This window comes from Mus caroli, unplaced genomic scaffold (genome assembly GCF_978045245.1).
Source record: "Mus caroli unplaced genomic scaffold, Mus_caroli_1 scaffold_4, whole genome shotgun sequence".
Taxonomy (NCBI): Eukaryota; Metazoa; Chordata; class Mammalia; order Rodentia; family Muridae; genus Mus; species Mus caroli.
In genome coordinates, this window is record NW_028227259.1 from 135,458,528 (window position 1) to 135,474,910 (window position 16,383).

The following is a 16,383-nucleotide window of genomic DNA, read 5'->3' on the forward strand; positions in this document are numbered from 1 at the left end:
CTCCGTGTGTATAAACGTACCTCACTGCATCCCCTCCCCCCCCCCACAGACACAAAGATATGCGCGCGCGCGCGCACACACACACACACACACACACACACACACACACACTGTAGGACCATGAAAGGCAGCCTGGTCCCTGGTTGAGCTAAGGCTAGAAACCCCGATGACCCTAAATGGACAGAAGGTGTTTTGCACTGCTCCCGGGGAACTAGGCTCCTGGCACGAGGCCACAGCCCACCATAGATTTGTGGACATCAATCACTTAGGAGCAATGCCCCCGAAACTCCTCCACAGGTAGAGGACATGACCTGTGGTTATGTAGACTCAAGTCATATCTCCATTTTAATAAGGTACCTAAAGACCTGGAGGACTTAGCCAATTAACTCTCCTTCCCAGACACTCCTCCCTGCAAAAGGTATTTAACCTCAGGCCCGCCCTGAGAAGCGGGGTAGGATTCCACTCAACCACTTTCCACCATGACAGAAAATGCCATAAAACCATGGACTGCCTCTTTTCACCAGGATCTGCTGTAGCAATGGAGAAGCAATAGAGAAGGCTTTTGCCTAAAGAGCCATCTACTCTCCTGTAGAAGGCCTTTCTGCGCTCTCAGCCCAGCCACAGCTCAAACCTGCCATAGCCACCTACAAGCCAAAGACTATCCTCGCGGGAGGGATCCAGCAGGAGCCCCACCCCCACCCCACTCTTTTCCCCCCTCAGCCTCGGGCTAGATCCCAGCCTGGGTACCCAAGAGCCTGAGGGCACCAGCATCCTTGTAGGCCCAGGGACCCCAGAGCCAGCACCAGTTGTCCCCAGGACCACAGACTACACTTCTCCAGCCTCAGAATGGTGTCCCACAGCTTCCTTACAGCCCAACACTTATCCAGTGATGGCGTGGGGGTAAGCGCAGTTGACTTCCGGTGTCCTGCCTCCCTGAGTAGCAGAGCCCTGTGGCGGAGTGAATGCGGGACCCCACTAACCCTATATCTCACCAGCCATACACTCACATTTTAAAAAAAAATCAGAGCCAGAAAAGAGCTCAGGGGATCATACCTGATGACCTGAGTTTGACGCCCTGAGATCCCTATGTTGGAGGAGAACTGAGCCCTGAAAGTTGTCCTCTGACCTCTATATGTGTATCACAGCATGAGCCATGATGAGGCACCCGCCTGACACACGAGGGCCTGACTTCAGTGTTCAGATCCTAGATTTAACGGCAACAAATCACAGTGAAATCTTGATACAGTGGTCCACAGCTGTACTCTCAAGTGATGAGGAAGCAGAGACAGTCAGAACCAGCCTACTTCATGACCTCAGGGTCAGTGAGAGACCCTGCCTCAAATAAACAAAGTAGACACCATATAAACAGATAACTGCAAAAACTGAAAAAGACCACAAGAGAGGCAGGAGGCACAATGACAGTCACCTTTACACCTGCAATTTCAGTACTCAAGACACTGAGGCAGGAGAATCATGAGGTTTCTGTTAAGCCTACATCACAGAGCAAGACCTTGTCTCAAAGAGCGGAAGGACAGAAAACAGAAAACAAAACAAAGAAAAAAAAAAGATATGAAGCACAGATAGATACCAAGCACAGATAGATGACCTATTTCTTAATAGATAGATATCCCATGATTCCCTTGATGCCAGATCACTCTGGCATTAGTGATGCCAGTAACATCAACATTGTGGTTGATCATGATGGTTTCAATAAGGTGGATAAGGGAGCTCTCATAAAGATCACAGTGAGAAATACAGAATGGAGCCTGGCAATCCCATCAGAGGGATACGTGATCGACTTTGATGCTTCCGCAGGACGGATGTGCACAACTATATGGTTATGCGGGTGCAGTGAGGGCCCAGAGCAGAAGCCAGGGAACAAAGCTTGCCTGAGGCCTGCTGAGCACTGTCTAAACAGAAGAAATTAGCAACGGGCGCATGTCAGCATTCCCGGCCTGTTGTGCTAATTTCCTTGCGATATAAGCAAAGCCTTTTAATTAACTTAATATCAATTTCACTTTTCTCACATTTTATTCTAATTATGGGCTGGATTTAAAGCTCACACAGCATAATTTAGAGCCCTAAAATTAACAGCTTTACAACTTTACACACGGGTGACTGCTAAGCCTGAGTGACTACAACAGTTCCCGTCATCGGCTGTGGAGGGAGGCTCATGGTCTCGCCTCACTCCTGGCCACTTCCCCTCTGCAGTCCCAGGACCAGATGCCAGCTGACAAATAGTTGTTTCACACCTTGGGCTCAGTAAGTGCCAACTGTGCAGTGGGTGACTCAGAATGGAGCTACTGGTGGGTGTCTCTAGACAACTTATTCAAATCTCTTGAGGTCCAGCTTCCTTGCATATGAACCAGGATAATGAGATAAGTAGGTTTGGTGAAGGAAATGCTCTAGATGTTGTGGTTATTACAAGAAATTTTCCTTGAAGCCAGGTGGTGGTGCACACTTTCAATCTCAGCGCTCGGGGGACAGAGGTAGGCAGCTCTCTGTGAGTTCGAGGCCAGCCTGGTCTACAGAATGAGTTTTGGGAAAGCCAGGGCTACATAGTGAAACCCTGTCTCAAAGAAAAGAACAAATAGAAAAGAAGGGGAGGGGAAGGGTGGGGAGGGAAGGGAAGGGGAGGTTCGGTTAGGTTTCCTGTAGGTTCATGTTTTTGAACACTTGATGGCGCTGTTTGGGGAGGTTATGAAATCTTTAGGAAGTGGAGCCCTGCTGGAAGATGTCACTGAAAGTGGGCTTTGAGGTTTTATAGCCTGGCCCCCACTTCTCTTCCTTCCCCACTTCTCATTTCTATGTATGGATGTCATGCAGTCTTTCTAGATCCTGACTGACAGTCACTAGCTGCTTAAAGGAAAATTCCCTGCAAGAACCAAAGATGACCTCTGGCCTCCACAGGAAAATGCACACACATGTGTACTTGCATACATACATATGCACAACCCACACAGAAGGGAAGAAAGAAGAAAGAGAATAGACCTAAAACCCAAGTCTCCTGATTCTGCCTTCAGGGAGGGAGAAGATCTAACATCCCTTGACAGCCCACAGGACACCCTCAGGTAAGAGCTCAACACACTATTTGGCCTCGTCTCTGAGGCTAGGGTAGAGGCTCTTCTGGAATCCTGGTCCATGCTCACTGTGGACATGTTCCATGGCAGCTTAAGGATGCGGCCACCCATCTTCATGTCAGAGAATTGTTACTCAGGCATGGCAAAGCTGGGGCTCAGCAGTTAGGAATGACAGGTTGTTATTAAAAGGGAAAACTCTATCAGGGGCAACGATGACTGCCATCCACATGTCACCAGAATACAAAGATGGATGGAAGTGATTGCTGTGGGCTAGGAAGGTCTTACTGCATCCACGAGACCTTGTTTTTATTCTAAGTGCTAAGGGGGTAATGAAAGAGGAAAGGGGTGGGGCAGAGAAGAGGAAGCAAAGAGACAGCAAAGGTAATAGATGTCCAAATTATCCTTCTTTTATCCTTTCAAATGCTGAGAGAAGGGGCTAGAGAGATGATTTGGGGGTTAAGAGCATTTGCTGCTCTTGCAGAGGACGCCTGAGTTCGGTTCCCATTGAGTGTAAGAATTCAAGCATGTAGGCTGGGGAAACAGGTCACTCCTTAAGGTGCTTGCTGCACAAGCCTGGTCTGCAGAACCCATGCAAAAAGGCAGATGTGGTGCACATCTGTAATCCCAGAACTGGAATACAGTAGAAGACAAGAGGATCCCTAAGGCTCACTGGACAGCCAGTCTAGCTGAGCTCTGGGTTCAATGAGAGACCCTGTCACAAAAACTGAAAAATACAAGTCCAGGGACATGACTTTTCTAGCAAGATGCAAGGTAGAAACAGAAGTGCCCAGAAGCTCACAGGCTAGCTAGCAAAAAATAAGAGAGACCCTGTCTCAATAAGGTACAAGATAAAAACCCACACCCCAAAGTGACCCTTTGACCTCAATAAGTATACTCTGTGGCATGCATATGCCTGGACACACATCCAAGTCTGCCATATCTTTCAAGGTAAAAAAGCGAATGAGGAAGGCATTTAAAGTCAACCTCTGGCCTCTACACCCATGTATACACATGATCTTGCACCTGTGCACCTGCGCACATGCATGTGGGGGTGGGAGCATAGTGCACATGCGTGAAGAAGACTCCTGGTGGTTAGAAGAATGCATCTGATCCCTTAGAGTCGGGGTTATGGGTGTTGATGAGTCGCCCAGTGAGGTGGTGGAATCTGAATTCTTGTCCTCATGATTAAGTACCAAGTGCTCTTATGTGCTGAGCCACCTCTCCAGCCAGGCTCTCACATCCATCCTTGGTGCAGCCTTCTGCAAGGAGCTGGTTACAAAATCACAGGCAGAAGCTGAGAAGACAGCCTAACTAGTAAAGCACTTGCCTAGCAAGCATGAAGACCTGAGTTCCATACCCAGAGGGACATAAAAAACTAGGTGTGGTCTTGCATATGTGTAATCCCAGCTTTGTGCAGGGGTTGGGGGTGGGGGAGTGGGGAATCACTGGTCAGCTAGTCTAAACTAATGAGCAAGCCCAGACAAGTGAAAGACATTGTCTAAAAAAGTCTAGGTAAGCATTCTCTACTTGGTGACAAGGCCATACTCAGTCATCAATGTGAGTGGCCAGCATCCTTTAAAGGGGATTTGACATACCGCAGGACACCCAAAATCTTCCAGGAGCTGCCTGATCATACCATCCCAGATGAGACTTTCCTCTTCAGAAGTTGATTTATAGCTGACATTTCTTACAGTAATATAAAGCTAACGACCCTAATACTTAACAGTCCGTTACAAAACAAAACACAAAACACCTGGACTGGCCGGGTGGTCAGTGGGTGAAGCACTTGCCATGACAGTTTGAGGACCAGAGTTCAAATCCCAAGAGCCCACATAAAGCCAGACACTGTAGAATATCTCTGTGATTTCAGTGCTTCTACCACAAAAGAGAAGGTGAAGGCAGGAGAATTCCTGGTAGCTGCCAGGTCAGCTAGCCTGGCATATGGGACCAGAGACCTTGTCTCAAACAAGGTAGAAAGTGACATGTAAGTCCTGAGGTGTTCCTCTGATCTCCACATGCACACCTTCAATCATACACACACACACACACACACATACACACGCACACGCGCGCGTGCACTGTACCTATAATTAAACTTAACTAATAAACGGAGCACAGGAAGAGTTTAATAATGGTAGCTACTAATAAAAGAGTCAACTATAACAACAGACTCTAACAAAAGTTGTGTGAGTGGCTCAAACTTTATCCCTCTATCTCTCCCTCCCTCCTCTTCTCTCTCTCTCAAAACATCTTATTGTACTGCTGATTGCCCATGGCCCCTAGTAATTAAAACTACAGAAAATGAAACCTTGGCTAAGGGGCTAGGCTGCTGTAATAGGCTGCCATTTCTTCTCCTAGACCTCGAAAGGCATTGTCAGTAGGAGGGGAAGAGAGATAAGGAGGAAAAGAAAATGAAATAAAGGACAGCTTCCGGCAAACACAGGAAAGAGACAAAGAATCCCAAATTAGTCTGGCAGGTTCGGGCGACCCACAGCCCAACGCAGAATCAGGGACCTTCTTAAAACATTATGAGGTTTGATTTGGCCATATTTTTGTGATTCAAAACTCTCCTAGGTGAAGGAGGATAGGACATGGCAGAGCCAGTCACAGTTGGCACCCAGCAGTAACCCCAGGAATGGGGAGGCTGAGATCACAAATGTGAGGCCTGCTGGTGCTATGTAAAGACCCTGTCTCAAAAGTGACAAGAAGAATATTCGAACCAAAAGTATCCCCTCCTAGCCCCCTGGGACCATATAGCCAGGGTCACATTTTGCTGTGTTTTGGCTTGCTTGGGAAGTATTTATTGAGCGACTGCTATGGTCCAAGACACCCATGGGCACTGAAGATGTTATGCGGAGTCGGGACATAGATACCTTTTAATCAGTTGCCATTGCCACAGCTGCCATTGGCATGGGTACTCATGTGTATATGTGTGTGTGCACACGTATACAAACATAAGCACGTTTGGGGAGTGCCGACAAATACGTGGTCAGATACTCATGCTTCTGTATATAAATATGCGTTTGTGCATGTAGAGGTCAGAGGTTAGCTATGGCTGCTGTTCCTCCTTGCTCTCTGAGACAGGTTCTCTCACCAACCTAGAGCTTACAATCCGGCTGGGCTGGCTGGATTATAAAACCACAGATCTTCCTATCTCCATCTCCCCAGAGCTGGGATTATAAGTGTATGCTGCCACACCGGGGTTTTTCTTTTAATATGGCTTCTGAAGATTTGAATCCAAGATCCTCACGCTTGGGCAGCGAGCAGGGTACCAACCAAGCCGCCACCCCAACACCACCCACCTCCATTACCTACATCTTTATCCTCAATTCATCCTGACATACCGCGACCCCACTTTATAGCTAAAAAGTGAAGCCACTGACCTGAAATCACAGAATTCATAACTTGACAGATCTGGAAATGAAACCGGGCCCTGTCTGACACCCCTTCACAACCTTTCTTCCAAAGATATCCCAAAGACTTGCAGGTTGTCTGATCTCACTGCTGTCACAGGCTGTCACAAGGACTCAGGTCCCTCTTGCCTACGCTCCTTTTCTTCCTGACATGACATTCTTCAGCCTCATGGCTGCGCCTTCTCCCTTTCCAATCAGGGTGCTCCCAATTTGGCAGCAAGGGAAGGTCAGAGGTGGATGGATCTCTTTGATGATCGTGGTGAGGAGGACGCTGGCTGTTTCTCTTGCTACCTCTGGGCTGGGCAGGAAGCAGCGGCTCCCCTCTGGCATGGTATCTAACACATACACTATTCAGACAGACCTATCTGCATGGTTGTGCTATCCAAGAATGGAGTTTCTCATTTCTCCAGAATGACCTGGGTTCAACCAGATCCAGGACTAAAGGCATTGAGACTGGCCCAGCAACCCAGACTCCATGGGTCAAGTCTTCTAGAACATGTTAACCTTGCTTCCAGACCCTGCTGGATGCCTGTACCAAGCATAGCGAAGGTATGAAGGATTGGTCCTCTGCAGTGGATTTTTGGTTTGTTTGACAATTTAAAGATTATTTTTTATTGTTATGTATGTGTATGATTCTGTGTGTGCAGGTGCCCACAGAGATCAGAAGAGGTTTTTAGATCCCCTAGAGCAAGTGGTTCTCAACCTGTGGGTTGCAACCCCTTTAGGGATGGAGAGGTCACACGACCCTTTCACGGGGGCCAAATATCAGATACCCTGCAAATCAAATACTTACATAATGATTTGTAACAGTAGCAAAATCGAAGTTACGAAGTAGCAGTGAAAATAATTTTATGGTTGGGGGATCACCATACCATGAGGAACTGTATTAAAGGGTCACAGCATTAGGAAGGTTGAGAAACACTGCCCTAGAGCTGGAGTTACAAGCAGCTATGTATCTATCACCTGGCGTGGTTTAAATAGAACTCAGATTCCCTGCAAAAGCAGCCAGTGCTCTTAACCACTGAGCCATCTCTCCAGGCATTTAAAAAAAAAAAAAACGATTTATTTATTATTTTTATTTTACATGTACGGCTGTCTTGCTGCATGTATGTATGTGTATGCTTGGTGCCTGTGAAGATCAGAAGAGGGTGCAGGATCCCCTGGAACTGGAGTTAGGGATGATTGTGAGCCACCATGTAGATGGGGGGGGGGACCAAACTCTAGTCCTTTACAAGAATAGTGAGCCCTCTTACCTCTGATCTGTCTCCCCAACCCTGCATGGGTTAGATTTAATACAAATACTTCTTGTCTTTCTCTCCCCTCTCCCTCTCCCCAAGAAAATGTAGGTACCACTCAGCACACACAGTCTATGTAAAGACGCCTTCATCTACCTAGGAAAAGGGGAAACAATGCAAGGCTTGCCTCTGCCATTCACCAAAGATGGCCATTCAAACGACTGGACTGGGAGGCGGGGGGGAGGGGGGACAAAACTGTTCACTATGATACACACCCATCATCCTGGCACCCTAGAAATGGTGACTGGAGGATGAGGAGTTATAGGTCACCCTCAACTACTTAGGGAGCTTGAGGCCAGCCTTCACTGCCCGCAGTCCTGTTCTTTCTCTCTCTAACCTGCAGTCAAAAGAGAGGAGAGTTTCCCCTGTGTTCACTGTGCCAACTCACTTTCCCTGCCTAGAGATTTTTGGCATCTAGCCCTTGGGTTATGTGGAAATGTTTTAGGGTTTTGCTTTTTGTTGTTGTTGTTTTTCCCCCAGTTTCGGATTTCTGTTCCGTCCACTCTTGTGGCTTAGAGGCAGGAACAGGGTAGGTAATTTTGACTTCTCTCTATTTCCGCAAAGATTTTTCAATTTCTCCAAGCAACCTTGCTTCTATTCAATATCCCTCTGAAATCTAAATTTGGAAACTAACTCGAAATCAATTGCATTTCCTCTTACGACACAGCTGCCCAGGGCTGACAGAGAACAGGGCCGAGGCTTGGCTGTGCCTACTTCCAATTCACTGTGCTGGGTACTTTGAGGGGGGAGGGACTCGCACAGACCCCCTCCTCCTCTCCCCTATACTCATTGCAAGGGTACTGAAAGAGAGGGGAAACGCCATATTCCTAACCCTTCTCTTGCTAAATCACGCCAGCTAAATCTAACAATATCTCTGTTTCTCACCTTTCTCATCTCTAAAATGAGAGAAATAAATAACTTCCTTAGAAGGTGACAGAAAAGGTGACAGGAAACCAAAAATTGCTTACCTTGTGACCTGGGGATTTCCAACAAGGAAATCAGTGTCTGGGTCTAGAAGAACCATCAAGCAAATGCTTTTAACAGATTTTAAGGGTTTTGGCTTTCTCCTGTATGGTTTTTTAAAGATTCTTTTCCAGATGATCTATGAGTTTATTTTATGCTACAAGAGACAATATTAAATTATACTCATAATATAAAGTCATACTCCCAAATATACTGATACTGGCTAGTGTATAACCCAGTATACCAACTTGCTTCCGAGCTCCTTGATGTAGCCAGTTCCTATCATGCAGGAAGGAAAAGAACAGAGCAACTTCAAGATAGGACAAGCAAGATGAAAGAGTCAAGATATTGGGGGCAGAATGGGAGGACAAGGTGAGGAAGGCAAGGCGGCGAGGGTAAGGTGGGGGAGAGGACAGATGAGGAAAGATGCTTTGAAGAAGATGACAGGGTCAACATGGTAAAGGCCACATGTCAGAAGCCAGAAAGCAGTGGCCAGATGGCATAGCCATGATTGCAAAGTCAAGATGGTGGAAGCAAGAAAGCACAGGCGAGATAATGGAGGCATTATGACGAGAAGACGGTTTTCTCACACTCTATCTTTCCAGCTAAGTTCTTCCCGCCCTCTCCCTTCACCACGCCACCCGTCCCAGCTTTTGCAAGCTCTAGATTATTTTCTCTATGGCTATCATTTCCCTCCTGAAAACCGGTTCCCAGCCAGCTATCAATAAACCTCAACTGCCTACCGTATACACAAGGCACAGATGGTAAGAGATGGAGGTAGGATGTAAAAGTCTAAAATAGGGTGCCAGCCCTTTAAAAAGCCTAGTCATTTCTGGACTCCAAAGCTAAACCCACTGAGGAGTAAGAGTCCAGGCTGAGACTGCAATGTGATGTCACTAAGGCCCTGAACAGCTCAAAGCATCAGGACCGTTGCCCATATAACATCCAACAACCCTCACCCACAAGAGCCAAGCTTGGCAGGACGAGCAGAATGGAGGAGCATGCAGTAAATTCCAGTAAAACCAGCTCTTCTCAAAGACTGACTTACAATGTGGAGGCTAAGAAGCCTGAGGTCAAGGTGGAGTGTCTCAGCAAGTAGGCAGAGGTGAAGCTAATCATGAGAACAAAGTTGGAGGTCCTAACAGAACTGCCTGGGCAGACTTGTGATCTCAGCATTGGGGAAGTAGAGGCAGGAGGAGTAGGAGTTCAAGATCATCCTTTGCTACTTAGGGAGTTTGGGGCTAGCCTAGGATACATGAGACCCAGCCTCAAAACAAGCAAAACCAGCCAAGCAAACCAAAACCCAGCCAGAGGAAGGTGGAATCTCCATGAGTCTCTCTTGCTAGACCTAAGAAGCCACAGGTGGAGTTTAAGTAACCCTGGGAGCTTTCTGTCTATTTGTATGTCTTTTGTTGCTCTAGAGATCAAACTTGGGACCAAGGCAAGCATTCTACCACTGAACTATATCCCTAGATTAGTTCTGTGCAACTTTAAAAACGCCAACTTCATATGGCACTAAGGAGTTGGATGTGAGCTCCTGTCACTCGCCCAGTGCCCAGCTCCAGCTCAGGAACAGGACCCTTGAGTTCCTGGTCTCCTTTGTTGTCAGTGGCAACAGGTGGAGACAGGTGCACAGCACAGATACAAATGAAGCCCTGACCTCCATCTCTCCATATGCCAGGAAGAGCCCACCCCTTCCTCCTGCAGCCTCCCGGTACGGCAGACGGCCTAGTATAACAGATGGAACACGCAGTACCCAAACCAAGAACAGACAAAGGCTGGTGCCCCTGAGGTAGGGTGGAAACAAGGAGGGTCTTCTCTATAGCACGACTTTCCCTTGCTCTTACCCACCAGGTTGCATGTTCTTACAAATCACCTTCAATGCTCGGAAAGACAAATTCTGCCAAATCCCCCTTGGAAGTCATAGCTTGCCCAAGAAAGCTCTCAACTGGACTTCACTAAGCCAGCTTTGAGCCTTCCTTCTCCTAACTCCCCACTCAACCAGTCAATTCTTTTTTTACCTCCCTCCCTCCCTCCCTCCCTTCCCTCCCTCCCTCCCTCCCTCCCTCCCTCCCTCCCTCCCACCCTTCTTTCATTTTGAGGCAAGGTATCATGTAGCCCAGGCTGGCCTTGAGCTTCGTAGATAGCTAGCCGTTTTATCTTGAAGTCTTAATCTTCCTTTCTGCTCCCTAGGGCTGAGCTGGGAAGTTTGTGCCACCACTCCTGGTTTATGTGGTGCTCCGGATGAAACTTGAGGGCCCATGCAAGCCAGGCAAGGGCTCAACCAAGTGAACCACACCCACAGCTCCCTAGCATGGATGTTCTCTACAAAGCAAAAAGCTAAGAAAAAGAATCCAAGACCCAGTGCCCCTTGGGAGCAAATCTTGGCTTCTTATAAGTCCCACCCATCCTGCTGGCTTTGTCATTTGAGTGTGTTTTCTGTCCTTACTAGGTCTGGTATAGGCAGAGGCTTCTCAGATGGAGAGTGGGGAGTTCATTAGAGGCAAAGTCTCAGACCCTACTCTCTGCCTATTGAAAAAGAGCCCCTAGGACATGTAGCCATGTGTTCTGCATCTGTATAGGCGATGCAAGTCATTTTGATAGTAATGTCCAGGCAGGTTAGTGGGCACAGCAGCCAAGAGCCTCCACCCTAAAGTAACAAGGTCCAGAGTCATTTTTTAAAGCCCCCAAAGTCACTGGGTAACTGCCAGCAAGTTTCAAAGAACAAATAAGAACAGGTGCCTTGCAGGGTTAGTGCAAACACTAAGGGGGTCGTGTGCATCTGCTACCCCTAAAAAAACACCACACAGGGATCTGAGAAAATAGCTCATTGGGTAAAGGACTTGTTAGTCTTTGCCTTTGATCCTAGTGCTGGAGGGCCCAGCCAGTCTAGCCAAAATGGCAGACTCCAGGCTGGGTGAGAGACAATGTTTCAAAAAGGAGGGAGGGGTGGAGAAATGATTGAAGAAGACGCCAGACACTGACCCCCAGCTTCCACGTGTATGTGTACATACGCATCCATACCAGAATACATAAATAACAAATAGTACTACATAGAATTAGGATTCCCATTAAGAGATGTGGCCATAACATATTTCATGTCCCTAATGGAAACGATTGCATCAGTGACCTGTGTCCCTGCATCAGTGACCTGTGTCCCTGCATGTAGCTGGAGAGTGAGCAAGCTCTGACTACTTGGGGGAGTGGGGGGTTATCTCATGAATGTGTTTCTGCAGGTATCAATTCAGAAAAACAACTCCCACTTCCCTAATGTGGGTTAGCCAGGCTGGCCTTACATGTCTGATTCCCCTGCTTCACCTCCACAGTGCTGAGTCCATATATTTTTAATTGCTCAGGGTCCATTTTGTCTTGAGGGGTTTTGGAGAAGAGCTTCAAACACAGCCTTGGTGGGCTGCCCTGATGGCCTGGCCTCATTACTGGTGAGAGGTACAACTGTGAATGCTAGAAAGTGCGTCAAAACCCACTGGATACTTATAGTATGATGCTAAGAGGACTAGGACATCTTTTCATGAATGCAAGAGGCTGGTTGCACCCCTCTCCTGGAATTACCCAGAAGGGATCATCAAAGGGCAAGAGCAAAGCTGTCTTCCTCAGTCCTCGGCCACCTGTCACGGGGCTGCTCAAGTTTACACGGGTTACGGTTGTACCTACAGATCCATACAGTTCATTTATCAAAAATAATTTTTTTTTAAATCGTATATACTTTTAAAGTCAGAGTTTGTGGCTAGTGGGGTAGCCTAGTGGGTAAAGACAGAGAAGTCTAAAGAGGCAAGATCCATCTTCAGGATCACATGGTAGAAGGAGAGAGCTGAGTATAATAAATTGTCCTCTGGTCTCCATATGTGGTCTGTGGTATGTGTGCAGCTTCCCCAAATACAATACAATACAATGCAATGCAATGCAATGCAATGCAATGCAATACAATACAATACAATACAATACAATACAATGCAATGCAATGCAATACAATACAATGCAATGCAATGCAATGCAATGCAATACAATACAATACACACACACACACTTTTAAATTAAAATTAGGTAGATATAAATTTGTGTCTTGGGGCTAGGAAATTGGTATGGTTGGTAAAATACTTGCCAGGCAAGCCAGAGGACCTCTGAGTTTGGTCCCTAAAACTCATATAAAAAAAAAAAAAAAAAAAAAAAAAAAAAAAAAAAACAACTGGGTACAGTAGCATGTATGTGTAGTCCCAGAGCTGGATTCCTGGGGTTGCTGGTCAGCCCGCCTCACTCATTCTGTGAGTGAGTGCCAGATCAGAGAGAGATCCTGTCTCAAAGAAATCCAAGGTAAATGTACCTGAGGAATGACATTCAAGGTTGACCCCAGCCTCCAAGTGCATACACATACATACACACACACACATACACACCCCTGCATCCAGACACATGAAAAGAAATTTATGCCTTATAACCAAGAACATGGGCTTTGTGGTCAACCAGAGTCCAAACTACTACTTACTAACACCAATCAGGACTTAGGCACTGTGGTTCACTTCCCTGAGTTTGGTTTGTTCTGTTCTCCTGTCGGGGAGGAGCCAGAACCTCCAAGGACTAATGGTTATGTCCCACCATGCACGCATGGCTCTTAAAATGCTCTTCTAGCACACAGCAACGACTGACTTATTAGCAGTCGTGACAAGAGCTGGCAGTTCCAGGCCCTGGTAACATGCAGAAGGTTGGGAACAGAAAGCCAGACTTCAGTAATCACTATGTCTTCTTTATATTATTAGACTACGTGACACTGTGAAGACAGCAAGCATCCAGGGACCATCAGTCCCTTGAGCCAGGTGGAAGCAATATATCAACACACACACACACACACACACACACACACACACACACACACACACAGGCTCTTCTATGGCAACTCATTTAGAATAGTTTAGATGAGACAAGTTCTGGAAAAAGCTACAAACCTGAATGCCAAGCCTCCTTGTTTGGCTTAACTTTGTGAACAAACCCCTGCTTCCCAGACCCTCTAAGAACTTGACCCTCGATTGCCACATGGGTCGGGAGTAGACTGGTTGTTAATAGACCACCTTGCACCCAGGCAGTGCGGAGGAAAGAGTCTGCATTCTTAGTGATGCAATCAACCTAAAGGAATAATGTATTTACTCGAGCCCTCACTTTGCAAGCCATGACACTCACTTCCCTACCAGCTCCTCCATCAAACAACCATGAACTGACAGCTATTTCCTTTCTAGAGGTTCCCAGCCTGCAGTACGTTCTAAGCTGGAGTCACGAGCAGAGACCAAGAGTCAACTGTAGTGACAGGTTTCTAGCGGAAGACCAAACTTCCAGCTGCAGTATATCATGAAAAAGAATCCGGTGGTGGTTTCTACAATAGTCCCAGGCACAGGGCAGGGATGGAAGAGAGAGATCGGGCTGGTTCAGATGTCAGCTTAGGATACAGAGAGCCAGGGAGATCACCCTGTGCCCTGCTTGCACCACGACCCACAGGCGTCAGGGCACGTCCTTACCATTAAGCTGCCTGTAGACGATGTCCTCCAGCAGCGACAAGCGCTTCAGGACCGCATCCTGGATGGGGCTGGCGCTGTGCGCGCTGAGGTTGGCCACCTCTGCGCGAGGCCGAATCTCGTGGAAGGCTTCTCCGCTGCGCACCGCGATAGGCCGACACTTAGCCAAAAAGATCACGAAGCCGGCCACCGCGATCAAGTTCAACACCAACAACACTTTGACTCTCCTCAGTGAAGCCATCAAACAACACGGCCGGTCCTTTCCCTGGACCCACGCCTCTACCAGCCTCACCTGCGAGGCGCAGGGCAGCCTGAGACAGCGTAGACCCCACACACCGAACAATGGCCGGGGGAGGGGGCAAAGGGCTGGGGGGTCCCAGCTGCTGTTGACCACAAAACGCCGATTCTCTGGCGACAGTGACCACTGGAAGGACGCGGCTGATCACTCACATGGAAGCCCCCTGGCTTGCAAAAGTGTCTCTGAAACGCCTGCTCCGTCCACAGCACGCAGTCCCTTCTACGAGACAGCAAAAGATAAAGGTCCCAGGGTCTTTCCCTGTTGAACAGCAAACAGGTTGCCCTTAGACTTTGGACCTCCTCCGCAGACGTGGACCTTCAGGAACAATCCTGTGGTAGTCGGAATGCTCCGGGGATGTGGCGGGAGTGGCGCGCAGGTGCCCGGCTCCAGCTCTGCGCCCGCCGGCGGAAGAGCGCGCCACTCCTGGAGTTGCGCGGCCGACACTCTCGCCCGCAGGCGGCCGTCGCAGGGGGAAAATAGAGTTCTTCAGCAAAGGACCCGCTCCTCAGGGCGGGTGTCTTTGTTCAGCTCACCGGCTCTCTCCATCACTCCGGGAAGAGGAAAACCCCGCGCCCCGTGCCTGCATCCTCCAGGCTCCGCAGTCACGCTCAAATCTCAATGACTCTCTCAAAGTGGAGGGGGGGGGGGGGGAACAGCAGGAAAGGGGCGGGAGCAGGGACCCAGCGCGACGTCCTCTCCGCCCCCACCCCGCCCGCAAAACTCACCAGTGCGCACAGCGCCACGGGTTCCCGGACACGTTCCAAGTCCCTACACGAGCCTCCGGGGCCTGCCGGACACACTGGCTTGTCTCGGGAGGTGGCGCGTTGCGAGGCTGGCCGGAAGGAGGAGTCGGACCTCCAAAGTCACACCAGTTGTCTACACGCCTTTCTAAATGTCGCGGGGGAGGGATGCGCGCTGGCGCCCCCGCAGCCTGTCACCACGGCCCGTGCAGCTCGTCCCAAGCCCCCAAGGGAACCAAGATCCGAGTGTCCCGATCACCGGATGCAATGACACCGCGGCTGCGGCACTAAGAGTACACACGGTCCCCCAGAGGGAATGGTGGGATAGACCAGAGCAGCTGGGAGCCAAGAGGGGATGCTCAGGTGGCGACGGAAGGCGGGGCGCGGTCCCAAGGGGAGCGGCTGCGGCGCCGACTCCTCCTTCGCGGTCCCTTGGTCACCCTCTTCCCTGAGAGCCAGTCGCCAACGCCGCTGCCACCCGCAGGCTGCGGAGCGCACAGCTAGGGGAAGCTGGCCCACTCTTGCGCGCGCACCCGGAAAGGGTGGGGGTGTCTGGAAAGAGCGGGGAGCGCGCGGGACCAAGAGCAGTCATGTCATGTTGGCTGCTAAGGGCTGTGAGGGACCCTTGGGGTTCTCAGCGCTCTCTAAGCAGCCGGGTTTGTTCCATCCCGGCAGACGAGGAAGACGTCCCTTTCTCTTGGCTTAGCTGCTCTGCTTAGCTTGGCCCGGAATGGCTAGAGGGAAAATCTGGCCTGGAGACTCGGATTCCGCTACTTTCAGAGCAAGGCCCTGTGTCCTTCTTGCTTGGGCCCTGGGAGAGTTCTCACCATCTTAGTTGGTGCTTCTGTGCTTGCCCCTACTCTGTAAACTCTTATTGGTGCCACGCACGCGGATTTCTGGCCCTGATGGGTCTCCACAACCTACTTCTTTTCCTGAGACCCAGGAGTTCCAAAGACTGGAATCCAAGCCTGCCCTCTGATTTTTTTTTTAACTGCTTAGGCCAGGGAAAGAAACCAGACTGCCAACAGATAAGAATCAGCTGAGTGAATTCAGGGGCTCCCACTTCATTCTTCCC

General features: G+C 49.0%; 1 protein-coding gene across 1 annotated transcript in view; it reads right to left on the minus strand.

Annotated features, from left to right (window-relative positions):
- The window catches only part of Galnt17 (polypeptide N-acetylgalactosaminyltransferase 17), a 462,159-nt gene extending 446,130 nt beyond the window's left edge, over positions 1-16,029 (minus strand). The window contains exon 1 of the mRNA XM_021162564.3: positions 14,274-16,029. Coding sequence (XP_021018223.1) covers positions 14,274-14,511 — 238 coding nt within the window. The 5' untranslated portion in view covers positions 14,512-16,029. The remainder of the gene's footprint in view (positions 1-14,273) is intronic.
- Between the last annotated feature and the right edge of the window lie 354 nt (positions 16,030-16,383).